The sequence below is a fragment of the Athene noctua genome, chromosome 1, assembly GCF_965140245.1.
Source record: "Athene noctua chromosome 1, bAthNoc1.hap1.1, whole genome shotgun sequence".
NCBI classification, from domain to species: Eukaryota; Metazoa; Chordata; class Aves; order Strigiformes; family Strigidae; genus Athene; species Athene noctua.
Genome location: NC_134037.1, coordinates 12,482,660 through 12,509,990, shown reverse-complemented (window position 1 = coordinate 12,509,990; position 27,331 = coordinate 12,482,660). Strand labels below are relative to the sequence as shown.

The window sequence follows — 27,331 nt, the reverse complement described above, 5'->3', positions numbered from 1 at the left end:
TTCCTCTTTTACAAGCCTTTATTTCATCTTTCTGAAAACCGGTTAATGCACATGAAAAGGCACAGAAAAATGTAACACCCTATTCAGCAAATCCCCTAATGTCTTCAAATTCTACAAGTAAATCAGTATGCTATCAGACAAAACAGAAAAATTCAAAAGAATTGTTCAGCCCAGCATATGAGTGAAACACTGAGTCGTACAGATAACAGGCTGTGAGCACAAATTCTGATTCTTTTACAGTGAATCTCATTTCTTTCCTGTATTTTATCACAGAACAGAACTCTGGAGGGAGCTATAAGCCTGCCATAAAGAAGAGCAGTGCTATGAGACACAGATGGGGGAAGATTGGTTGAACGGATTTTATTTCTTTAAAACCAAGAGGATTATGTAAGCTACCCAGTGTCTGCAGAATACTTTTTAGTATAAATGTAAATACTGGATAAGAAGGCTTACTGATGATGCTTAACATGTGAGCAGTACAGTTGTTTACATTATACGCAACTCAGTGTATTTCATATACTTATAACACATTCATTTCAATAATTAGTCACATACAACTGAAGGATACAGTCTCCTCTGTTTAACAGCATTAATAAATTTTATGTCTTTTCTCTGTTTTTTTTATTACCTTGCAGCTATACATGCCATAAGAATCAATTCTTTTAGCCTTTAAAAATGAAACATGACAATCTCCTGACCTGTGAGGGAAGAAGGTTTCCTCTTGCTCAAATCATATTAAGCCTCATATTTGGACACAGCTTAGTCAACGTTTAAACACTTAACTCCAAGACAATGCTAAATCAAGCCCACATCTGAAAGCCATGGGCATTCTTCACACTCACCAGGTGACTCCCTCTCTGATCTACAGCTTCCATGGAACCTAAACTTACTCATTTGTGCATACTTCAAAGTACCCCTATCTGGGAAAAAAAGGATGTTCACATAAGCTCTGTTGTGATCCAGACACAAGATGGCAACACATCTATGCTTTATCCAGAGAAATGCAATCAATTAGGCATTTTATGAACATGCCTAAGAAACTGAGAGTTACTGTCAAAAAACCCCCAAACAACTCCACACACCAACCCGATACATTTCCCTGCCACTTCTCTTATATCAGCTCTAGCAGTAGCTTGACCACAGAGTAAGTTGGATCAGTTCATTTATCTAACTGACCCCAAAAATAAATAAACAAAAGCTTAGTTTAAGTTGGATTAAAAAGAAAATCACAAATGCTGGAGAGGGCAGGAATGAGCAGACAGCATGGAGGGCAGGGCCTTCTTTGCAACAGCAGGCTAAATGATGACTGGGTTTAAGCCAAATATGAAATTGCAGGGAGAGGCATACACGGCACAGAAACCATCATCAGGATCAGATCCATTCAAAGACACATCTGGAAGAACAGTATCTATATGTGGGAACTGATGCTTTTACCAAATTGAGTAAATAGATCAAACAATTGCATAAAAGTAGGACATATGGGATTTCTTTTTTTAGAATTGCTTTAGCATTTTATACTGGACAGTCATTAAACACAAAAAAACCCACAAACAGAAAAATCTGTGGAAAGAAAAATGAAAATCCAAGTCTAGCCTGGACATTAGGAAACATTTCTTTACAGAGAGGGTGGTCAAACACTGGATGAGGCTTCCTAAAGAGCTGGCTGATGGCCCAAGCCTGTCAGTGTTTAAGAGGCATTTGGACAATGCCCTTAACAACATGCTTTAACTTTTGGTCAGCCCTGATGTTGTCAGGCAGTTGGACTAGATACTGTTGTAGGTCCCTTCCAACGGGAAGTATCCTATTCTGTTCTATTTTCCTTTCTCACCTCAGAGCCTTAATCTCTGGGCTACACTCTGCTCCTAAAATGCTTTCCTTGTTGGCTGCATAACAGCATAGATTCAACACAAGGAAAGGATGCCCCAGCCAGTCCAAGTTTGGGCTGCTGCTGGGGCAGAGAAGGAAGGAATGGGATTTGTCCTTTTCTGGGAAAGATGCTTATTTCAATCCCTTCAGGCTGAGGAAGATCTAGAATCCCTTTCCAGGCAGCTGGTTTAACTACTTAGTTTCCTTTTGTGGGGGAGGTATTATCATCCTCTACAGTGGCCCTGATTTTAGCATAAGTGATGGCAACAGTAAGTTGGGCATAAATGCCCTTCACAGAATTCATGCTCTGACTATTAAGCAGAAAAAAAAGCTATCACCTGATGTCAGAAGCAGGCAAGAGGTTTGGACACTCCTCTGCTCAAGCATTTCCACTGCATAGCAGCTTTCCATGCTAAACACGTGGACTTCGATTGTCTAGCTCTTCCCACTGATTTTGCAGATACATAACTTCAGTATTAATGTCTCAACACTTAATTTTCAGACCTTGAAAATATGTATGAAAAACATTTAAACAGGTGCCTTACTTTTCAGTGACTGAATACTGAAAAGGATTAAACACATCATCTCAGCAAAACAACGCCAACATGTGAAACAACTGCCCTTTACTTTTTCTCTGGCCCTTCTTTCTCTTCTCACCTCATTTCTCTTCACTGATCCTTCATAAAACCTCATCCCTGAAGGAGAGAAACTTTACTTCTTAGATATTCAGGAATCTCAAATAACCTTCTGCAGTGTCTGCATTTCATCCACACTCACTCCATCTCACTTTAAAACAGTTATAAAACACCTGCTTTCATGTCTAATCTTCTTTAAAAAGGAATAGATGGAAAACAAACAATGCATTACAATATTCCTTCACTGCATGAAAAATCTAACACTTTCTAGTATATGAAATATAATATACTAACACAAGAGAGATAAGTAATCCCATCTAAATCTGATGGAAAGGAAGCAATCTGACAGACACAAGATTAAACCGTTGTTTTCATAGAAACCTATTACAGGCTGTTCCTGAGAAACTGGGACAAACTTAGTCTGATCAATAACATCTACCTAATTTTAGAGGTTGATTTGAATATCTCCAGAAGCATTAGTCCATAAAGAGAAGAAATGTCAGACAGCAGCAGGGATGACTGAATGGCACACAGAACAACTTATGATTGACCACAGTTTACAGAACATGAACAAATACTAAAAATCAGTTCTAGTTTACTTTAAAATTATCTACTTTAAGTAACAGCAATTCAAGTGTTGTTTCACATGTAGTTCAGACATCCTTGTTAAGGCATCCAGGAGGGAGGCAAGACCCCTAGGAATGACCCCAGCATTCTGCCTTTAATCCACCTGGATGTTGGTCAGGCTGTTGTACTCAATTCACCAGGTGCTAACAGACATGTGAAAGATAACCCAACACTTCACTACATCAGTGCTTCAAGGCGCATGTAAGAAGATGATATAATCCAGGCTGAGTGACATTTTCTTAGCAGATACCATCTGCTGTGTTTCCATTAAAAAATATATTATATAAGAAGCTATTTCACCTACTGTAGTTTATATTTAGTTATTCATGAAAGGACTTTGACAGAAACCCTGTGAGCCTGTGAAACAAGCACAGAAGAAACTGTGTTGGTTAATTTTTGTACCTCAGTAGGATGGAACATAATAATGCTCGACACTGGAGAAAAGACTAAGTTATGGGCTAGCAAACACTAGCTATTGTGAAGGACCCTAAAAACAAGGCACAGGAAGCACAGGAAGAAAAATGCCCTTGAACAAAATAAAGAGCAACGCGAGGAAGAGCTTTAAGGTGTAGCCATCCATCAGTGTCTAAAGAAAGTTGAAGTGATAGCCTTTCACCAGATAATGGCGGATTAATCCTTTTTGCCACTGTTAGCAGAGACAAGCATTAGAAGGCTAATGACATAATTAAAAATTCAACAGAACAAAGGGAATAAGGACTTTTTTTTTTTTTTGAGCCCTTCTTGAACTATTGACTTGGAACCCAAAGCATAAGATTTGCATCTCCTGGGGGCGAATCAAACATGGCACACTGTCACATTTACTTTATCACTAGGACATTAATATTGTTCAACCAATTTCATAAAGTGTTATAAATTGAAAATTCGTACAAATTGTGCCTTAACACATGTCCTCAGATGTATAATTCAAATGCTTTGTCAGCTACTTAGCATACCTAGATTAGCAACCTTTTTTCTCCACTATCAACTCAAAGCCCAAGAGACCTGCAGGGCACCAAAGTCTCAAGGAGGAGTAAAATCTCCATGCTCAGTAGAGCACAAAGGTGATTGCTATTCCAACAAGGGGCAGTCTGATAAAAAACTAAAAGATACTGTGTGTTCATTTGCAGTAATTACAGCCAGTAAAAAAAAAAAAAAAAAAAAAAAGTTGAGACTCATGGCAGTCAAGAGCGCCCACTTAAGAACAGCCAGGAGCACACAGCAAGTGGTCTGTTAAGGAACATCCTACTATATGAGAAGGCATTTCTTGTAAGCATTTATGAAAATCAAATAACGTAACAACCTAAATGTTGTCAAACCACTCTGAAAGATGGTACTTCGAAGTCTGAAACAAGAACAAGAAGAGTTCAAAACAAAAATCACCTAAGCAAATTATTTTCTAGACAGAACTCAATGCAACAATGTATTGCTTTACTAAACAAGAGTAACCTGAAAAACTGTTTTGATAGCATTTCGCCAACAGATAATACATAAGTTAAAGACATCCTTGAATAAAATATATGTTAATTTTACCTTTGTACTGCTTATATCTTAAACTAATAATGATTACTCTCACCTGATAATTGATTTAAAGCTTATATTTTCATTTATGAACCTGACAAAGGGATAACGATTTTGTCCAAAATGATGCACCAAGTGGATTCTTAAAAGCCTTCTTCTGCTTTTAAGGTTTTACAAAGTCTTCTCTATTGACCTCAGCAAGGTCAGCCAGCTGCTTAAGTTCAGCACCCTGTCAAACTGAAACAATTATACTTTCCACTGCCAACAAGCTCCAACTGTGATAAACAGCATGATATACTCTATATTAAAGACCTTGGTGTCTACACATTGCACAAACTGACCTTATAAGTATTTCAAGTTTTTCTATACAGTTGTATCCTTAAAGGTTACAAAAAAGAAAAGCAACTATGATAAAACCAGCGCAATGTGTTCCAAAAGCATTGCATTTATAGGTGTTTGCTTTTCACTTTCATCTTCAATCCCTTCTGTAAATTTGGTGGGATAACTTTAAAGGAGTCTTACAGGATGCATATATTTTTAAAAAATGTTGACTCTTTGGCTGTGTTTACTGTACAGAAAGGCAAAAGCTTGTTTGTTATGTTTGAACTACTGAGACTACAGAAATTTTTCAGGACTCAAAAATGCAAATATTCCTAACCTCAACTATTTGCACATTTATGAGGTTGAAGGCTTATACAGCATAGCTTCTTCACAAGTCAGCTCGCACTAGGGAAGAGCATTGTAAATCTATGCTCTAAACTGACCCTCTGACGCTGGAGGGAACACAAGCAGACTGCAGGAAGCTTAGTTAAACTAAAGGAAGAGCAGCTTTTTCCAGATTGTTTAATCCCTTCAGCACAGTTCAAGTACAGCTGGAACAGCAGCAGCATTTTTCAATTAAATAGCATTTCTCTTTAACTGTTTTCAGCCACCAGAGAAGATTCTTTTCTTGCATACAGACAGCTGAAGATGTGTCATAATGGGGTAATCACACAGAAACTTACACCTTTGTTTATAATGTAAATAAATAAAATTATCACAGATAGATTTAGAAAACTCACATAAACACTAGAAAAATGCAAAGAAAAGAGTTTAAGTGCAGAGTTAGAGGTGTACAGGCAAAGCTAATTTTGACTGAGTGGGATTTGTCTCACCTATTTTTAGATATCTCTGATAGAGATGAGTTGGTTGCCCCGGGCTTCTCTGTACCCAATGGAAAGCAAAAAGACCCCTTTCAGGAATGATTCACTGAACTTACTTTAGATCTCAACTGCAGAAATGAAATCAACTACTCCCTGTAAATCCCGGAATCCTCCTCCCACCACCCCAATCCCACCTGTCAAGTTTAAGTCCAGGCGACTAGTAGGCACATACAGTGCAGACATCTGATCAGGAGGAGGGACAGGACAGGGGACACACAACAGACACCCCACGCACAGCACTACCACCCACCATGTCATCTTACTGCAGTGCTCTGCTCAGTTTTTGTTGCTGGGGGGTTTTGAGGGGGGGGGGGGGGGGGTGGGGGGTGTTTGGTTTTTTTCCCACCCATCCATTGTAAAATTTTTGGTATTAAATTTCCTGAGCACTTTAGTCCTGAAGATCCTCATGTGCCACCCCTATTGTAAAAGGTGGCAAGAGGGCATCAAATTGACATAAACAGAAATTGAGACTAAAAAGTACCACAATATTTCATCTCCATTCTATAGGACAAAGGAGTCAAACTCATTCATCAGAGCAGGATACCCTTCATTTTAATTATGATCTACAATATAGGGCATGAATTTCATTATATACATTTTTTTGACTCACAGCTGATTTCTTCCTGCTATCACTGAAAAACTGAACAACGTTAGAAAATGACACAAACTTAGTTAAAAATAAAACTGGTTAGCGGCACCAATTTAAGCAAATAGTCATCTTTATGATCTCAACTATTTCTGTTCTTTGGTTAATTTTTTTTTCCTACCTACATTCTTCTGTGAATTGTTGTTACTTCTTTGTTTTACAATTCTTCACCTTACTTTCCTCATCATTTCTGTCTTACCAGAACTTTGCTAGACACTTTTCCCATCTATTTTGTAAGACAGAATGGCTGTTAGTTTATTAGTAGCACCAAGTATTAGCACTATGGCTTGGAACTAACTTCTCTAATGGGCTTAATTTAGACAGAAAAGTTACTTTTTGTAGAGAGAATGAAACACTAGTTCTAGGAGGCAATTTACATCTACAAAAGTTCGTGAGGTTTCTTGTCATAATAGCTACATCTCTTTTTGGCACAAGTAGGGAAAAGATTTTGGTTTGTTCAAAAATTAAACTTAATTTCTGCAGAATCAGATCACGTATGTTCCAAAGCTATATACACATATTAAGTAGACACCTTTACATTAGTAAGGTAAGCGGGGAGGAATTCTTCCAGGTTTACAAAAAGCAATCTGTTTTTATCCTCAACCTGTTCCAATATGGCTATGCTCCCCTGCACATGATATAACCATCCATAACCACGCACAATTTCTTTTTTTTTTTCCCTAAGCATTTTACTGTGCTCAGAAGGTGCTATACCACTGAGCACAACAGTGGTAGAGTGTATCCTACCTTTCTAACACAGTGGAATCACATGAGATATCTACTGTTAAATACACCTTCTACTTAACCATCATTTTAGCTAAGAGGTTCTAAAAATAACTATTTACTTTTCACTTAAATATCTACACTCTCTCATTCAAAAGCAAATAAATACTTTTGCTAAAACTTCATTACAAATGATTTAGCCTTTCAATAAAACAGAAGAGTAAATCAAAGAATCAAGCTTGAAGAAGAAAACTGCAAATGAGTTCACAGTGTCTATCCTGAATCCAAATTCAGATCTACTTGGATAACAAACCAAAAATAGAGCACAAGCCATAACAAAAGTCAATTAATCGATCAAAAAGCCAATTTGTCAGTTTGTCTGCACTTCCCTCATCTGTTTGAAGGGAAAAATCAATGATCTTTATTCTCTTGCAAAACTCCCTGAAAGCAGTAAACAAGCAGTAGGGAAAGTCTGGGATTCAGATCTATTCAGGATTTCGGGGCACTTTCGTACTTCTGTTACAATCCAATGATTATTTATTTTTATTGGATTTTTATTTTATAATCTGAAACTATTCAGATAAAAGAACTGTGAGGAAGATAAGGAAAATATATTATCAACACTGAAATATGAGAAATTGATCTTTAATATATTTGGGAAGCAGCAACATGTTATTTTTAAATGAAAGTCCAGATCAAACTATTTTAATTGCTCTGAGAAACTAGATCCTCTAAAAAAAAAAAAAAAAAAAAAAGTAGTACATTTTCTTTAAATGTTGAATTAGCACTGTTGTGAAGGAAAAGCTGAATCACCAAGAATATCCATAGAAAAACTAACAATTTTTTTTTAATTCTGCTGTAAATACTTTGTATTAACTGGAAGAATTGGTTTGATTTTAGCCAGTTTTTACAAGGAACAGGACTGGTTCTATAAACTACTATTTTTAGTAACAAATTAATAGGTTATTTCCAATACAAATTACAGTCCACAACATGGGAACCCCTGGTTAATGTTTATTACATTTAGGGGGAGTCCAATTAGAAGTGAGAAGCCAATATAAAGTAATAGTTACAATCACATATAGAATGGGAGGTCACATTTGGATGCTAGGGGTTTTACCACACAGCGATTGCTTCACTGAACGACAGACTTGCATAATAAATTTGTTATAAAGACTAGAAAAACAAACAACGGAATAAGACTATTACAAGTTGCTTACCAATATCAATATATTTTGGGTCCAAGGGAGTGCCAATAGAATTGCAGAGAACCAGCACATACTGTATGGAAATAAAAGCAAGTCTCATTACAACCACGTTTTTTTAAAATCAGTAAGCTGTACAAGCTTTTCTGTGAAGGTGTCTCTCATAACCCACATTTCACACAATCTAATGCTGATCAACAACAGCAAACAGAGAGACTATGACTGCAATAAATACAAAGCAGCATAAGCATGAGAGTAATGAGGCATTTGCCAATTAGCACTATAAACGAAGACAAACACAGAACGGGAAAATGATCAGCTGTTTTAAGCAAAGGAGCAAATCTACCAGACAAAATACAATACATAGGATGTACCACCACCAGAGTCCACAGATAGCAGGCAGGAAAGACAGCCAGTGTCTCACCCCCTGCTCCGTGAACCACATACTGTACTGTGATTATTTACTAGCATGATACACCAGTAATTTCTCTGTGACTCAACTCTCACCTAGCTGTTCATGCAAAAGGTAATCTAATAAACTGCATCAGACCCCCTCCCTAGCTCACAGAAGTTAGGACCCTTGTTCTACCCTTTGCAGACCTCGATCTCTTTGAACCTCCAAGTGGGTTACGATGTGTGAAGAATTATGAGCAAGAAAAAGAATTGTGATACTGCCTTGCATGCAGTATTGCAGATACTACAAAACTGATGAGTTTTGTTAATATTGCTCTTATCATAGTCCTGCTTGGGAAGGCTGTCATAACACAGATACCTCAGGTTGGTCTGTTAAATTCAGGAAGATGCAAATAAATAAAAAGTGACCTAGACATTAATGCTTCATTGTTGTTGCTGATCTATTTATTTTTCCAGGCCTAAATCAACGATTAAATAGCTTTATGATGATTGCAGAGGGAAATACGAATGTCTTCAATAAGAAGTAGCAGTTTGGGGTTTTTTTAAAGTCTGAAGACATTACAGTAAAAGTAACACCGGACTACCAAAACTTGAATCGCTTAAGAACTGTTATCCTGACTCTCCAGGAAGTGGAAGATAACTAGTTCTTCATAGTGTTTTTAACCTCCTGAACAACTCATGTCGTTGTGGTAGCAGACTACAGCAACTGTACAGCTTACCCCTTTAAACTGGCTGATAGCTTATTAATTGCCTGAGAATGGCACAACTTAGGGTTTTGGTAATAGTATTAACTTCATTCTTTCAAAGAAAAAGATCTGAACAAAGACTTATTTTCATTAAATTTATTTTTCTGGTTCTGCCACCAATAAACACCACTCCAAAACAGTATTTTATTTCTTTGTTCATGAGTTGAAACTTTCCAGCTGCATTCTCAAATTTCTCTTTTCCAAAAAATATGTTGAGCCTCCACCTCTGTAGGAAACCACACCTGGTTTCTCAAACTATTTATTGTTTCCATTATGTTTATATTCATTCTTCTCTGGCAAATTATTGTAACATTCACTCTTTAATTAACTTCTCTCTTACTCCCTTTCTACTTATTTCTGAGACTCTTAAGTCTGTAGATCAGAAACTGCTGAGGGGTGATGGAGTAACAGTATCCAACACAGAGGCTGTGTGATCTACGCACATGGTGCCAGGAACAGGGAGTTTGCATTGTCCAATTTAATCAAAGCAGAAAGCTCAAGCCTTGCTATGGGTATCAACACTAAGTTCTTCATAACTTACTGACATTCACATCCACCTGCAATACCTTTAAACAGTTCCTGCAGAAATTAGTCTTTTTTGCTCCATCAGCTATTGCTATATATTTTTCCATCATGAAATCACAATTCGAATAACCAAAATCTACTGCAAAAAAAAAAAAAAACCCAAACTCTTTTTCAGAAAGCAACTCTAATGAACTGCTATCCAAAAGATAAGCTTGTTCATTTCCTAAAAGCTTGGCCCCCCACAGTATTAATAATTACACTGGAGCCCTTCTGAAAGAATTGAAAGATGCTCATTATCTGTAATTTACAGATGCTGAAATTAAATCTCTTATTTTAACTCAAGAAAGTTACATTGTCCCTCCACTGTTTGTTTCCTATTTTAATACAACCCAGAAAAATCTCATTTTATTGCACTCAATTTCACCAGATGGTTTTGGCCTTGTATACCGTATTTTCAATCCATATGACAGCATACCATTTATTGCACAATCAAGCAAAGTAGTACTAAAGCTTTTTTTTTACCGTTGCACCAATTGACTCCATCTCATGCTCCTCCTTTGTAAGCAATATACAAGTGATATAGAAAATATTTCAGAAGTGAACGCAGTAAGAAAAATCATGTAACAGTTAGCATCACGCTAACCGAACAGACATTAACCAAAGGATACATTTATCATATCATTTGTCACTACATTTAAAATAAATGGAGCAGTTTGCATTAATGTGACGTATATCACCTAAAAAATTCTCCCTTTCTTCCACTTCTGACTGATTAAATATTCATTACCACTCTGATACTCTCCTGCTTTCAGCTTGTCTTTAAACAAATATTCTAAATCCTTCTATAGAAACATTAATGTGGAAGGTTGCAGTTTTCATTAAGTTACTAATGGCTACAAGGACTTAAAATACAGAGGCACTTAATCCCTTTTGCACATTTTTGCTATTACTTTGTTGTTTGTTGGGGTTGTTTTTAAACACAGAGCCCATTCAAGTGCCATTCTGTCAAATGACAAGTGACACACTGAGGCAGATTCAGAATGTTAATTTCATCTTATTCTGGCTGTAAAGCACTGAGATGTGGAACAGAGCAATTCAAGTAAAAATTAAAAGAAAGACTTTACCTGAGGTTGATTTTCATCTGCTTTGGTTGCTAAAACACAGAAGTCTCCATAAGTTGTTATAGAAATCAAGCTCTTCACATATTTCACATATTTCTCATTGTTTTTTGTGTCCCAAAAGACTACACAGTATTCTGGACGATCAGGTCGGGTATATGCATAAACAACCGTATTGGAGCAATAACCCCACTGCCAAGAGAGACAATTTTGATTAAAACTATCAGAAATTATAAGAATTGAATAATAAATTGTTCACAGCTATGAAAGAAAGTGTTTATTTCATATGCACAATCAGTATTCAATTATTTTCTTTACCTGCAAGTGATGAACTTATCAAAATGTATGTGAACAAACCTCTGTTAGAGTTGTAAGTTATCTGCATAATAACTGGCAAAAGCAGCCTTCCCATCACACAGAATAACCTATTGCAATCAGAACTGGAGGATCAATCTCAAAATCTGACAAGATCTCACTTCCCCTTGCTTCTTCCTTGGTCAGTGGGTACACAGAAATACCCACTGCAATAATGGTTTGTGCCATGAAAATGCTTGGTCTATGACTATTGCTTTAGAAACCTGAAGTTCATTTCCCAAGGGAAATAAAACACTTCAAACAGTGCAATTCCTGAAACAGACAAAAATAAGCAATTATATTAGAGCACTATAATAAATCGTATCACCTATATCATCCATAGTAACATGAGAAAACACCCCCCTTCTCCCCAGAAGAATATAATTATTCATGTAATAAGCAGGAGAAAGGGCAAAAAAGCAAAAGAGGAATTTGAATATCCAAACACTAAAACCCATGAAGATATATTTTATTGCGTTTAACTGATTTAATTAAGGAAATTAATAATGAAAACCCTTTCTAACACAGCAGAATCAGAAAATATCTCAGAAAGGAGGTGAAGCTGACAAATAAGCAAGATATACAGCAAACCACTTAAGGATGATGATGCAATTGTAGAAAAACTAACAGAATTCTCTGCATCAGCATTTACTAGAGAAAGGAGAAAGCTTCTTAGAGAGCTAAATAGAAGGGTTCCCACACTTTACAGGGAATGAAACCAAGACAATAAACCAGAGTATCAGCAAAGAACTTTTAGAACAGATCTATAAACTGAATGGTAGTAAATTGTCAGAATCCAAAGGTTTTCGCTCAAGTAGAGTTCTATGGGAATTCAAATACAATGCTGCAGAGTACAGCCAGACGAGTGGGTACATGTAAAAAAGCATTATGATTCTGGGAATCACCAATCAGTAAATCCACCTTTCACACAAGGCAGAGATGTAACAAGAAAAAATTAGATGAACATGGATAAATACATCACACAGGACAGTCATCATGTTTTCAGCCCCGGAAGCGATACCTCATTTATTATTTTTTAGAGAGACAACAGGCATGTGAATGAAGACCCAACTGATATAACCTACTTGGATTTTCAAGAAAATCATGCTCATTTTGGATTCAGGAAGAAAAATAAAAGCATTGGAATAAAGGTCGGTTTTGACAACCAAGAGCACTACCCACAGGATCTTTCCAGAGATGCAATCTGGAACCTATACTATTCTGAATATTCAAAATTTATATGAAAAGAATAAGTTATGAGGTAACAAGTCTGTAAACTGTAAATAGTGTTTCTAAAATCTAAAACTGATTTCAAGAAGCAGCAAAAGGACCCCAGAATGCTGGATGAGAAGGACAGAAAGTGTAATCCAACATAGATTTGAACAAGGTAATACATACCAGAAGAAACATAACTAGAGCTATAGACTCTAAACTAGTATTACAACTCCAAAAATATACCGTGTAAACCATGAAGAGTTTAAACAAAGATCAGCTCAACTCATACTTTCTACTGTCATATTAATTTAAAACCCCCTTTCTCTTATTATGGTAATACTTGAAAAATACAGGAAAACAGATTATTCAGTAGATAGGTGATACTAACACTTCATCTCTGGGTCATTAATTCCCATCCAGCCTAAATTAATGACAGTTTTGCATCACTACCATTTAATGAGTGTTACCTTTTAGAATATCTAGTTCCTAAAAGGGAGTTACTGATATACAGTAACACAGCAGTAGTAATGTGCATTATTTATTGAAGGACAACACATAGCATTCACCATAAAAATATTTAACATTGAAACCAAGTATACTACCAACAGGTTAAGAGTTTATTTGCTGCAGAAAGAAATTAATTTGAGCATATCTTTTTCCACTTTAAATGTGCAAAAGGAAAAAAAAAAACCCACAGCAAAAAAAAAAAAAGAAAAAAAGAGAGCTTACACATGCAGTTTCTAAAACTAAGGCTTCAAAATATATTCGCTTGCAAACTGTGCCAGATCTTGAAATACACATGGTCTCACAGATACTGATGAGTTCAAGAAAAAGCAATAGGCTTGTGTTCCAGCTGTTACACATTTCCCAGAATAAACACTAGGTAGCATTTCCTGCAAGACTAATTTCCAGCTCAAATTTCCAAAGTCTTTGCCAGTAGATTTACAACAAACGATTTGAGATTGCTTCCTAGCAGATTTGTGTTTATATCTCCCTGACCAATGATTTTTCACAACAAAGTGGAACAATACTTTTCAATACAGCTGCAGTATGTTCCTCACATTACGCTCTCTTTAATCACAGTGGTTACACGCTGATGATTAAAGAAGATATATCCTGTGCTGGAAAAAAAAAAGTATACAATACTGTATACTGGACAGTAATTGGTATTTTTTGTTAAACTGTAAATTTACATGAAATAGTCCTAACTCTTTACAAAAAAAAAAAAAAACACCCAAAAAACCCAAAAAACCACATATAGTAGACAAGATAAAAAACTTTAATTAGAATTAGCTGAATACACACTTGTAAGAAGTATATTGGGAACTGAAATATAGGTAGGAAGTAAGACTATTCAGGCTGCACATATTTCTACTCTTCAGGTTTCTACACAACTCTCCAGGTTCAAACTAGTAATTCACCACCCAGAAAAATGACACAGTAAAAGTAAAGATCAAACAATTTCCATTGTATCACTTAGCTCACTCAGTTCAACAAAACAGCAATGAAAACACTGGAGCCTTACCTACATGACAGCCTCAGTTACTATCAAATTTACAATCATGCCCAATTCTGTAAGTATTAACAAAGCATACATTTCCTTCGTATGCAAATAACATCACACATTCATTATAAAAGCAACGGCTAAGTCATTCCATCACCAGGACAAACACTCACATTCCACTAAAACTTCAAGTCAGTAGTGTTGATCAAGCAGTAATCGTAAGGTAAGTATTGATTTATGTATTAGAGAAAGCTACTTTTTCAACCCGTTCAGAAAGAGAACAAACAACAGGAAGCCTATTAATAGAGTTAAGTGCGACGATACTACATACCTTGTAATCTGGACGAATGTTTGCAAAATATATGTAAGAATCAACAGCTAGTGCTATTTTCAGTCCACTTCCCTCCCAAGACAAGGCAGATATCTGTTTGCCAGGAACTTTCAGTGTGCGCAAATGCTTGTTTAAAACAAGGAAAGAAAAAGATTCTGAATTTATAATAGGCACTCGAAAATACTAAACAGTAGTTTTGCCTGTCAATGAAAACCAAGCGCAGATCTTCTTTAAAGTACCCCATAATGACTCTCAAATTACAATACACATGCGAACAAAGAGGGAGATATTTAACATGCTGTGCCATAAATGTTTTTTTGCCTGAATTCTTTTTTGTCAGAGAAAAAAACAGGACTTTGTGATAGTTCAAACTTACAAAAATAAATAATAGATGGAGAACGACAATATAAACATTTCTCCTTTGATTGGTAATTTGAATTACCTTTATAATTTCAGTTGCTACTAAAGCAAACATAACGATAGTCCTGATACATGATATGCCTCAGAAGTTTATTTATGCTGGAAGTGTATTAGTCAGTTGATATACAGCACCTGTAACTGCAGCTGATAGTTTAAACAAATAAAAACCTATAGCTAATCTATGTCAAGAGCATACAATGAATTAGCTGCATAGGTACACAATGTGCAGTGAGGCAATGGACATTTTCCTCTTCTCTATTCCCTTTCAAAAACAGTCTAAGAAAGACAGATGTCTATTTACAATTTAAGAACTAGCAAAAATATACACTTTCCATCTTTTTGATATATATTTATTTTGCTGTGGAATTTGAAGTTGAATGAAGGAAACAAATGAAAAAAATGTTTTCAAAAGTTCTAAACTTAGTCCCACAGAGCACTTGTTTGTGAGAAGTTTTTTGTTTGCAAATAATATAGATGTAATAGAGGATACATTACCACTTACTGTAAGATTTTGAATAATCTTAGGCTTTAAAAAAAATACATTTTACTGAGCATAACACTGATACTTATGCTTAGATCTAACTTTCCTTTTGAGGGCATAACTTTGTGCCCAAATAAACTGTGCCAAATAAACTTACACAGTTTAGTACCTATTTCATGCCAAATACAAATATCAAGTCCAAATCCTGGTCACACATTATACACAGAAGATATTATCTTCCAAAAAATTAAGTCTGTCCCTAAATATCAGAACTCATACAAAACAATTCTAAAAATTAAGTAATTTACTTCTAAACACAATAGATACAGAATCTGGAACATGTGTTTCAGTTAATCACAGAATCATTCAGGTTGGAAAAGACCCTTGGGATCGTCAAGTCCAACCATCAGCCCTACTCTACAAAGTTCTTCCCTACACCATATCCCCCAACATCTCATCCAAACAACCCTTAAACACACCCAGGGTTGGTGACTCCACCACCTCCCTGGGCATCCCATTCCACTGTCTGACCACTCTTTCTGTGAAAATTTTTTTCCTAATGTCCAGTCTGAACCTCCCCTGCTGGAGTTTAGAACTGTTCCCCCTCGTTCTGTCACTAATCACCTGTGATAAGAGACCAGCACCAACCTCTCTACAATGTCCTTTCAGGTAGTTGTAGAGAGTGATGAGGTCTCCCCTCAGCCTTCTCCTCCTCAAACTAAACAGTCCCAGCTCCTTCAATCGCTCCTCAGAGGATTTATTCTCCAGGCCCTTCACCAGCTTCGTTGCCCTCCTCTGCACTCACTCCAGCACCTCGAGATCTCTCTCGTATTGAGGTGCCCAGAACTGGACACAATACTCCAGGTGTGGCCTCACCAGTGCAGAGTACAGGGGGACTGTCACCTCCCTACTTCTGCTGGTCACACTACTGCTGATACAAGCCAGGATGCTGTTGGCTTTCTTGGCCACCTGGGCACACTGCTGGCTCATGTTCAGCTCCTTGTCCATTAGAACCCCCAGACCGTTTTCTTCCAGACAGCTCTCCAGCCACACCTCCCCAAGCCTGTAGCCATGCAGGGGGTTGTTGTGGTCCAAATGCAGGACCTGGCACTTGGCCTTGTTGAAGCTCATCCCGTTAACATTGTCCCACCGATCCCATCTATCCAAATCTCTCTGTAGTGCCTCCCCATCTTCATGCAGATCAACACTTCCGCTTAACTTGGTGTCATCTGTGAACTTACTAATGATACACTCTACGTCCTTATCAAGATCATCAATAAAGATAATGTTGAACAGAAATGGTCCCAACACTGAGCCCTGAGGAACACCACTTGTGACCGGCTGCCAGCTGGATTTAACTCCACTGACCACAAGTCTTTAGGACTGTCCATCCAGCCAGTGCTTGATCCAGTACACCATTTGCTCATCCAGGCCATGAGCAGCCAGTTTTTCTATGAGAATTCTATGGGGAACTGTGTCAAACGCTTTTCAAAAATCCAGGTAGACAATATCCACAGCTTTTCCCTTGTCCAACAGTTGAGTCATTTTGTTATAGAAGGAGATCAGGTTTGTCAGGCAGGACCTGCCTTTCATAAACCCATGCTGACTAGGCCTGATTCCCTGGTTGTCCATTCTATGACTTGTAATGGCACCTGAGATGACCTGCTCCATGACCTTCCCTGGCACTGAGGTCAGATTGACAGGTCTATAGTTTCCTAGATCATCCTTTCTGCCTCTCTTGTAGATGAGTGTCACATTTGCCACTCTCCAGTCCAATGGGACGTCCCCAGTCAGCCATGGTTTCAGGTAAATAATGGACAGTGGCTTGGCGAGCACATCTGCCAACTCTTTCAGCACCCTTAGGTGTAACCCATCCGATCCCACAGATTAGTGTGCATCCAAGTGGTGCAGCAGGTCTCTGACCACTTCCTCTTTAATTGTGCTGACCTCATTCTGCTTCCCCTCCCCATCTCCCAGCTTATGAGGCTGAGTGTCCAGGGAACAGCCAGTTCCACTGCTAAAGACTGAGGCAAAGTAGGCGTTGAGCACCTCAGCCTTTTTCTCATCCTTTGATACTATACTTCCCTCTGCATCCAATAAAGGAAGGAGATTTTCCCTAATGCTCCTTTTGTTGTTAATGAATTTACAGAAACATTTATTATCTTTAACAGCTGTAGCCAGGTCAAGCTCTAGCTGTGCTTTGGCTCTCCTAATATTCTCCCTGCATCACTTCACTACATCTTTATAGTCTTCATGAGAGACCTGGCCCCTCTTCCAAAGGCAATAGATTCTCCTTTTGTTCTTGAGAGCCAGCCAAAGGTCCCTGTTTAGCCAGGCCTAATCTGAAGGACATTAGCAACCAGAAATGTAACATTATTGGTTCCATTTAATATTTTCAGCTAAGGAAACCCCTACAGATGATGTTGGATCTTAACCCCTTTCACTGCACAAATCCACAGCTCACAGCTCTGTCCTTATCATGGTTACCCCCAGAGCTGAGCAGTTCCTCCTCTGTACGAGGAACAAAATTCCTCACACTCTGGTAATGTAACACTAACTTAACTGATTTCTAGATATGTGACTAGGAGGGAAGGTGAAATTACCTTGCAAGGCAAGAGTAGCACCATGAACAAAAATATACAGGAAAGTTGTCTCTCAACTGTTGAGCATTTAACACCTTATAAAAAAAGACAGGAAGTACAAAAACCATTTACAAAACAATATCCCCAACAGACAAATGAAGATTAGAAACAGTTTACCTTTTCTGAGGTTTCTGAGCCATCGCTTTCCCTGATAAGAGATGCCGTTTTCTCAGTTTTACTGATTCCATAAAAAGAGGGGAGCATTCACTACCTTATTTTGAACTCCTAATCGAGAGATATCAAGGTGTCTTACACAGCCAGCAGAGAAAGACAAGTACATCCAGATTTGATACACAGATGTTAAATTAGCATCTTAACTGCTGCCTAAGCATTCCAAATTGCCTATTGACTATAGTCTGAACTCAGGTATTGAGTTAGGTGTTCAAGAGTAGACACTGCACATATCCCATCATTTAGCGTTTTACCAGATGCACTTGGATTTTCACACTGGCCAACTAATTTGCTGTTCTAAAAGTGTACCTGGTCCTGTGTCATCTTTCCAGATCCAGGTGGATATCCTAGATACCTTAGAGCATGTTAAACACACTAAAACACCTGCATTTTGGCATCCAAATTCCACCAATAATGACCACACAGAATACTAAGATTTTTTTTTTAAATGTAAATATATTAAATATTTTTACCTCACCAAACGGAGTATAGAACTGCACAATGTTTACATCTTTATCTTGAGAAGTTGCTTTTAGGGAGCCTGCCACTGCCAAAACACTTCCACAGTGGTTCCACTGAATGCACACTACATTCATAGCAGTGTCAATCAAAACAGGATCTAGTTTTTAAGAAATAAACATTAATAATAAAAACACAACTAGACATATTGGGTCAAGAGTAACTCAGTAATTAGCAGCCCACATTTTGCACCTACTGTGGTCATTCTCATCTCTCATTATCTGGCATCTTCCATTGTCATAACAGACAGCAAGACAAGGACAATCTGGTTCAATGTAGCCTTCTGTACCGTGATACCAATGTATCCCAGCAATACTGAATGCTCCAGTTAAGTTCACCAAACAACTCAGTTTCATTTTCACCTAGACAAGAATGGTTAATCGTTTAGTCATATACCATACACAGTTCAGAAGAAAACAAATTTATATCCCTACTGATACTCTGCAAAAGACTCAAGAATTTTCACATCTCAAAATTTTAAGTTTGAAAAACTTCCTTATTCAAAGCCATATCAGACACGTGAAAACATGTATTTAAACTACGAAGAAGTACATTAATGTTGACATTTTCTTTCTTTGTAAAGTAACTTAAAAACAAAGAAAAACCAAATCACCACACACGTGCACACACACACAAGGAACGCCACCAGAACTTTGCAAAAATTGAAAGTCATTTCAAGCCATTCCTGCCACAAGATTTTTTTTAAAAAAAAAAACCTTCTGCCAGTTTTTTCTTGATAAATGTCTCTTGAATAATTGGAAAAAAATAAGTGCCCAAATTATAATACCAAGTAAGTTTGCTTTTGTAACAATTATCCCTGTACATCTAGTAGCACAGGTAAAGGCTTCTTCTGAAAGCTAAGAGTGCATCTGGACTACTTTGAGGAAGGCTACTGGGGGGTGGGGGGCGGGGAAGGGGACAGACAGGAGACAACACCAAGCCAGAGAGTGAGAGGACACACAACCAAACATATTGTTGATAAAAGGAGGGGGAAGAGCAGGAGGAACAACAACAACTTATGTAAAGAATTTCAGTAATTTACAGCAGTGCAGCAATACAGAAATGCAGCAATGTTAAAGTTACTTCCTTTCATTTTTCCACTTATTACCAGGTTTTCTCTGAAGCATGTAACATTCCTTAGGTAATAAAGAATGACAGGAGCAATAGGAAAACAAACTATTGCTTTGTTCTAAAAGCACACTAGTACTTTTAACATAAGCTTAATTTAATTATTTAGTAACACCAAACATATTTTTATATTTTCAATAACTATAGCAAGGCAAAAAGGCATTAGTTGATGTGATATTAATTTAGCTACCAAGAAAGAAATATTTATATTAAAAAGCTCAGGTGCATAATCTGGAATAAAAACTTTGTCCCGTTCTCAGTAAAGTCCACCAATTAAACAAACATTAAATAAATTAAGGGGAAGGACATTTTTATGCCTGTTGAAGTTAATAACTTTATTATACCACCATTAACTTACAATAAAATTTCCCTGATTGTCATAAATGTGAATCTCCCCATTTGCCATTCCAAAGAGTAAAACTTTGCTATCAGAGGACCAGGCCACATGGCACAGGTGGGTACCTTTCAAGTCTTTTCCCCAGATGCGATTGCCTGTAACAGAACATTGATTGTACTTAATAAACAAACCACAAAATTAAAAACAGGATGCAGGTTACCAATGTAAAAACTAAAACAGCTAAAGAAAGTCAAAGCAACAGTTAGAAAGTAACTATTAATTGTATTTATCTAGAGAAACGGCCACTATGTACATAATACTTAAAACAAAAGCTATGTAATACCACAACAATTAGTAGAGCTTAAATTTTACCATCCACTGATCCAACAATCACAGCTCCATCTTCATATACAATACAGATCTTCTGTCCGTCAGCATTCCAGCTCATACTTCGAACAACAGATTTATTTCTATTGTTAATCATCTCTTCATACCAAGCACCTGTTAATAGTGAATGAAAAACTGAGTTACACTTCTGATCTGACGATCCTCTAGTGGATTCACAATACACACAAATCACTGAATTTAAACAGTAAAATTACTCTCAATTAAAGAGATACATGTATAGGATGGTAATGACATTTCTTAGTGATATGAATTCCTGAAGTTGTTAAAAACACCAAATAAAACATAATACAGACAGACAAAAAGTTTATAGAAGTTACCAAGCAAGCAAATTAGGTGTGCAATGAAACAGAGAAATCTGAAAATGGTCTGCTTATAAGTAACCATGAGACAGTGTTACATATGACTCTACAATGTAATCTACAACAAAAACCTATAGAAGCAGCAGTCAATTTTGGAAAATAATTAAAACCAAAGTTGTTCTCCCTCTTCAGTAAAACTCTAGCAAGACTATGCTATAGTGTCCCCCAGACTACACTGACATAGTTACCATGAAACCCAGTGTTCAGATGTGAGCTATTTATTTCCAAGAAGAACCTGACAAATGAGGAATAGGAGAGAGGAGCCAAAGTCCAAGAGGGGCCCTACAGGAAGAGATCCGTGCTTATGTCATTTCAGAACTGGCAAGAATACACCAGGAAACATAAACAGAGGAAACAACCTTCTTTGATAGAAACATACATTAAGGAATTTACTGGTTCTTTTAAAAATAGAGATAATTTATGTGACAATAGCCACTACGTATCAGGCAGAAAGACTAATCAAGTGACATTATTCCTGAAATGAGAAGCTGAGCTGAGATTTTATTTGTTTCTACTTTTCTTTAAACAAACACTCTCAAGACAAAAAGAAAATCCTTGATTTTCTTTCCCACACATGTTGGAAAGTGATTAATTTGACTGAGAGGTTTGTTGACTTTCAAATCTATTTAAGTGTACTAAAGAAGTACATGTATGTGTGAAAAGGTCAAGAACAATAAAAGCCAATTACAGCAATACACTGGTTAGTCATATTAGTTCACTGCCTTAATCAAACATTTCTAAAGATTGTTTTTTATGAAAGTACTTAACTGATGTTCTAAGCAGGGTTGCTAAGTTCTTGTAGTTCTACGAGTATGTCTGTGCTTGATGAACTTTGCAGAACTATTTAAATATTACAATGATACCCAGAACAGAACCTACACAAAGAAGTACTGCTCTTTTTTTTTTTTTTTTTTTCCCCTCAATATACTATTTTCCTCCAAGGGAATAAAGTAACAGAGATAAGAAAATGAGAAATTTAAAGCAGTTTACCAAGCATATGGCTAAGAACCATTGTTTTCTCCTAAGGTAGCTTTGCAGAACAAATGCCTTTTTATATGTGACTACACTATGAAAATTGTTGACAAGTATTACAATAAAAACTTGGAAATTGTTTTAAATCTATTTTGAGCTTTACAGGCTGCAAAATAAAGACCAAAAAAGAACTGCTGTAAAAAAAAAAGAAAAAAAAGATTTCTCACAACATGGAATATTAACCCATCTCAAATTTATCCTGTAGAATACCTTTATACAGCATCCACACAATGATGAGTCCATTTTGATCACTAGTAGTCAGTTTTTGATACTGTTCATTCCATGTCACCACTTGCACAGAACCTAGAAAATGATACAAATTTTTTAATTTACAGCATTTAAATAGGTTAATAAAACTATCACACCCAACTTATTCATAGAACCACAGAATCATTCAGGTTGGAAAAGGCCCTTGAGATAATTGAGTCCAACCATCAGCCCTGCTCTACGAAGTTCTCCCCTACACCATATCCCCCAACATCTCATCCAAACGACCCTTAAACACACTCAGGGATGGTGACTCCACCCCCTCCCTGGGCAGCCTATTCCACTGTCTGACCACTCTTTCTGTGAAAATTTTTTTTCCTAATGTCCAGTCTGAACCTCCCCTGCTGGAGTTTAAAGCCATTCCCTCGTGTTCTGTCACTAATCACCTGTGAGAAGAGACCAGCACCAACCTCTCTACAATGTCCTTTCAGGTAGCTGTAGAGAGTGATGAGGTCTCCCCTCAGCCTTCCCCTCCTCGAACTGAACTGCCCCAGCTCTTCCAATCACTCAATCACCCTGGAGCCTTTCAGAAATTTGCACTGCTGACTCTGATTTATTTTTAGGCATTCTTTCTGTATTACTTGTTTCCTCTTTTAAAATTCAGATAAACAGCTCCTTTTGTTTCTGTATTCACTCACTTGAGTAACACCTTCTCCAAATTCAGCTCAGAACATTGCTTCAACACACAAAACTCAAATCATAGTTTTGCAGCTCCTGACTGCCTCTGACTTGTTAGTCTGGGAAGCTGACAAAACTTTACTGTCGTAAGTTTTGGGCTTTTTCTTCCTCTTAATAGTCTGATCCTCAGTAGTGCTGCACTTTTAAAACAAAATCTCCCTCATGATTACCAAAAAGAGCACTCTAGACAGAGTTTCTTCAGACCCTCAAATCTCATAGGCCATCATACTCAAATATTTGACTTGACTCAAAATATCTTCAACCCGTTTCTAAACAGTATCTTACAGTACAACACTGGATATGAACTTGGCCACTTCAAGCATCATAATCTTTCATGCCCTCACCACTAGCCATCCATTTCTTCCATATCCTTCCCATTTTTCAGCATTTCAGTCATGACCTTTATCAGCAGATACAAGCAAAGATATCCTGAATGTTGGGAATTTTTGAAGGTAACAGTAATCTATTTCAGAATTTAAGACATCCATTCAAAACATCCACAAAATCAATTCCTCACAATTCATTTTTTTGGTCATATTTAACCAGCCCCCCAAAATAACCTGACTGTTGGCAGGTTTCAACTGCAAATCCTCATAAAAAGACCATTTCTTCAAATGATGTAAGGATTTTGACATTCTCTTCATATCCCACTGTCCACAGGTGATGACCATTTAACATTTCTCATGCAAGAGTTTAACTCCTCATCTAATTTCCCTGCATTCAATTTTTACTTTCACACACTATCCTTCTCTAGCCTGTTTCCTAACCTCTCTAAACTTTGTCTGTATACTGTACTGCACTCTACATATTTACATATTCTGTAATTTGTCAATAAAGGGAAAAGACATATTTAAGGCAGAGACCAGGTTTACTGAACTAATTTTGATTTCTTCAGAAGAAAATGTAAAGCTACCATAACAATACAAGCAAATCTCATAGACACTATAAAACAGTCTTATCTACGTATGTGTTGCTAGCAAAAATGCTTAAGACATTTAGTCTCATTTCTGATTTTAGCCTATCACACAGATTTTAAAACTTTACATATATGATGTAAGAAAAAATTTTTCCCTTTTTTAAAAAAACAAAAAAACCCCAACACAGTAGAACATCCCTGTTTCTTTCAGTTAGCAATTCCAGCATCAACTGCCCATCAGTTCAGCCTTTCTCTTCTGCTACAAAGAATTCTTTACCTGTCATCTACCAGGGCAGTATGTGAACAAATGTATGGGAGCAAATGTATCATGATCTTTTATGTAAATACCAAAAAATACATTCCAATCACATACAACTGAGCAGTAGCACTTCCAGATTAACTATGCTGAAGTCAGAGATAACAAGTACTGTACCAATAGCACTGCAAAACTTTTAAAAAGTCCCTCTGTAATATAACACATACAATAGCATCATCCACTTGAATAGAAATCAGTATTTCCTTCTCAGGATAATGAATGGGGATCAAATAATTTGAAAAAAGAAACGCCTGAGGTAATACAAAACACAAGTTAGGCTGTAATGCCAAACTTCACAGACTTGCAAAACCCATAAGCAGACTCCAAATCTTAACAGGTAGAGCAGAGCTTGATTTGTGCAGCATGCATTCTGCATCACACATACAGTATCAGCTAGGAGAGCTGAGCTAAGTCTAGATAAGTTTGGTTCTCAACCCAGTAATTCACTCACAGATCATGAAAGATCAACTGTAGGTCTTTCATCAGATAACTTGGTAAAAATAGATAGCCAAGCCGTTACACACCTGAGGTGAATACTGATAATCTTTATTTCAGGCTTATAATAAGAAGTTACAGCAAAATTACTGTATCAACTTCACAAAATCTTCTATCTTTTTATTGTAAGCAAAAGGACACTAAATGCCCAAAGACACTTACCACTATGACCTTCAAGAGTTTGATTCACAGAAAGATTGCTAGGAGCTGCAAGTCCCTTTATTTTTGCTTCATCTAAAAATAACAAAAATAGCTATAGAATAAACCTAATAAAGCATACATATTGATGTGTCTCTATCAATACTGCAACTCTAATCACTATTTACACAGATAAAATTATTCCCCTAGAAATATGTAAATGGTAACTGCAGGATGAATTTTCCACCCCTCAGTTGAATGTGTTTGCTATTCACATCTGACATCCAAATTCATATACTCTTTATGGTCTAGCAGTTTTTCAGAAAAAAAACAACAAAACAAAACCCACAACAGCAGCCACAGTTATCACACTTTGTTAATTCAGAGAGGTTTAAAAGAATCTGAATATATATATATATATAAATTTTACTTTTCTTGGAACACGTATATTAGAAAAAAAAAAAACCCACAACTTTCTCCCTAAAATAGTAAAGATGGTAGAGAACTTTCAAACAAAAGCAAGAAAAAAAATGAAGTTCCAAAATAAGTGGAAGCCAAAAAGAACAAGGATGAAACATATGCCCTGAAAGAGAAGCACTGAAGAAAACTTCAGATGTAAAAGGTAGACAAATTGTGTGTCATATAAGACAAGCTGGAAGAAAAGTATTCCAAAAAAAGTGACAGCACATTTAATGTTTATGCAAACACTTCATTGCCTATGTACAGATCTAAAACATACAATATTGCCAGGTAACTTGTGGAAGGAGTTATGTTCTCTGAAGTGTGGTGGATTTTGTTCTTAGAAAAAAACCCTCATTTACCTGTCTGTGTTTCTAATTTTAAAACTTTCAGTAATCCATCCTCTCCACCACAGGCTATGAAACCTTGATCCTTATTCCAGGAAATACATCTTAATCGAACATTACCAGGAATTGCAATCTGAAAAAGAAATATTTTGTATATCTACATAGTTGTAAGAATCGTGGGGTTTTTTAAAAGTCTGTTTGAACACCTCAAAGACACCTATATGGTAGCACACAAGATAAACATGTCTTATCAGTACATGCAAAACGAGACAGAAGACAACTAGAATTACAAGGACTAGTGAAACTGCGCAACACAACACTTGAGAAAAGGGAAATCTAACACGTGCAGTAACAGGGCAGAGAAGGTGCCAGAAGCAACAACACAGGTGAGAGGGATCGCACAGGGCTTTGCGACGAGCCGGTCCCCAGCTGAAGTGCTACACCCCAGTTCTCCTGGGGAGCAGTTGCTTCGGAGACAGCTATAGAAAGAAACCCCAAGCCCCAAACCCAGGCCGAGAGGGAGCAGGCAGGACAGAGCAGGGCAGCGCTCTGGGCAGGGATGAAGCCCACTGCGGCACCACCAGCGGACAGCAGGGCCGCAGGCAGCGGGAGGGAGCCCCGAGGATCCCTTCAGCGTCCCGAGGCCTCCGCGCCCCCGAGCCCCGGGGGTCCCGGGGCGGGGGGGAAAGCGGCGAACTCCGGCTGCCCCGCGGGCTGCCAGCCCCGCGCCGCCCCGACCTTCCTCCGTGCCCCAGGAGCACCTTTTTGCACAGGTAGATGAACATCCTGGAGGAGCGAGCGGCGGGCACGGTGATGCGCGGAAGCAAGCTCTACATCAAAGGGATGCCGGCCCGCACCGCTCCTCCCCGCGGGCCCGGCGCGGCCTCCCTGATAGCCGCGTCTCCCTGGCAACCGCCGCCGGAAGTGCGCCGCGGGCGCGCGCTCCCCTACTTCCGGGAGCGGGGGGAGGGAGGCGCCATTAACGTGCCGCCGCCCGCCCCCCCGCAGGCGGCCTGCTCGGAGCTGCCCCAAGCGTTACTGTTCTCCGAGGTAACTGGGGGCTGTGGCTGAGGGGACAGGCGCTGGACGCCGTTCCTGCTGCGCCCTCAGAAGACGCTGCCAGCACCCACCGCCGGGTCTGGTCAGCCAGTCCCATACGCCGATGGCAATGCCTTGAGGAAGGGTAAAACAAGCCCCATGGCTGCTGTTGCAAAGCTCTTGACCCTGAGCAGTGCGGTGGGCTGGGGGAAGGATCAAACCTGGATTTGGACCCGCAAGAGGGGTGCAGGGGCCTTCAGGAGCAGCCTGGCTCTGGCAGCACTGACTCCGAGCTGGGTTGGACACAGCTGCAAAACAATTTCCACACCAAAGCTGATTTGTAGCGGATGTACAGAAGTCTGTACTGTGTCTCCTGCATCCTGCTATAAAAACTTGTCTTCTTGACACAGGAGAAACAGAGGTGGCATGACTCCCAGGGCATCATCCCCCTTTCTTTCACGGGGGCTAAACACTCCATAGTGCAGTTACCCACAACACAGACACTGAAATATAAGCAATTTGTTCAGTGCCAAAGGTGGAGCATGACAAAG

At 38.0% G+C, this 27,331-nt stretch overlaps 1 protein-coding gene across 2 annotated transcripts in view; it reads right to left on the bottom strand.

The window, feature by feature from the left end:
- WDR35 (WD repeat domain 35) overlaps positions 1-26,642 on the bottom strand; it is a 47,661-nt gene extending 21,019 nt beyond the window's left edge. The window contains exons 1-12 of one of the 2 annotated variants that reach the window (XM_074895589.1): positions 26,504-26,642; positions 25,758-25,875; positions 24,961-25,032; positions 22,337-22,429; positions 20,700-20,828; positions 20,349-20,482; positions 19,059-19,224; positions 18,817-18,962; positions 14,630-14,755; positions 11,232-11,417; positions 10,630-10,662; positions 8,438-8,498 (exon numbers count right to left, since the gene is read on the bottom strand). In XM_074895589.1, the coding sequence (XP_074751690.1) occupies positions 8,438-8,498; positions 10,630-10,662; positions 11,232-11,417; positions 14,630-14,755; positions 18,817-18,962; positions 19,059-19,224; positions 20,349-20,482; positions 20,700-20,828; positions 22,337-22,429; positions 24,961-25,032; positions 25,758-25,875; positions 26,504-26,527 (1,288 nt within the window). In that variant the 5' untranslated portion in view covers positions 26,528-26,642. The remainder of the gene's footprint in view (positions 1-8,437; positions 8,499-10,629; positions 10,663-11,231; positions 11,418-14,629; positions 14,756-18,816; positions 18,963-19,058; positions 19,225-20,348; positions 20,483-20,699; positions 20,829-22,336; positions 22,430-24,960; positions 25,033-25,757; positions 25,876-26,503) is intronic. The other variant, XM_074895590.1, reaches the window with a different exon arrangement.
- Positions 26,643-27,331: the final 689 nt, after the last annotated feature.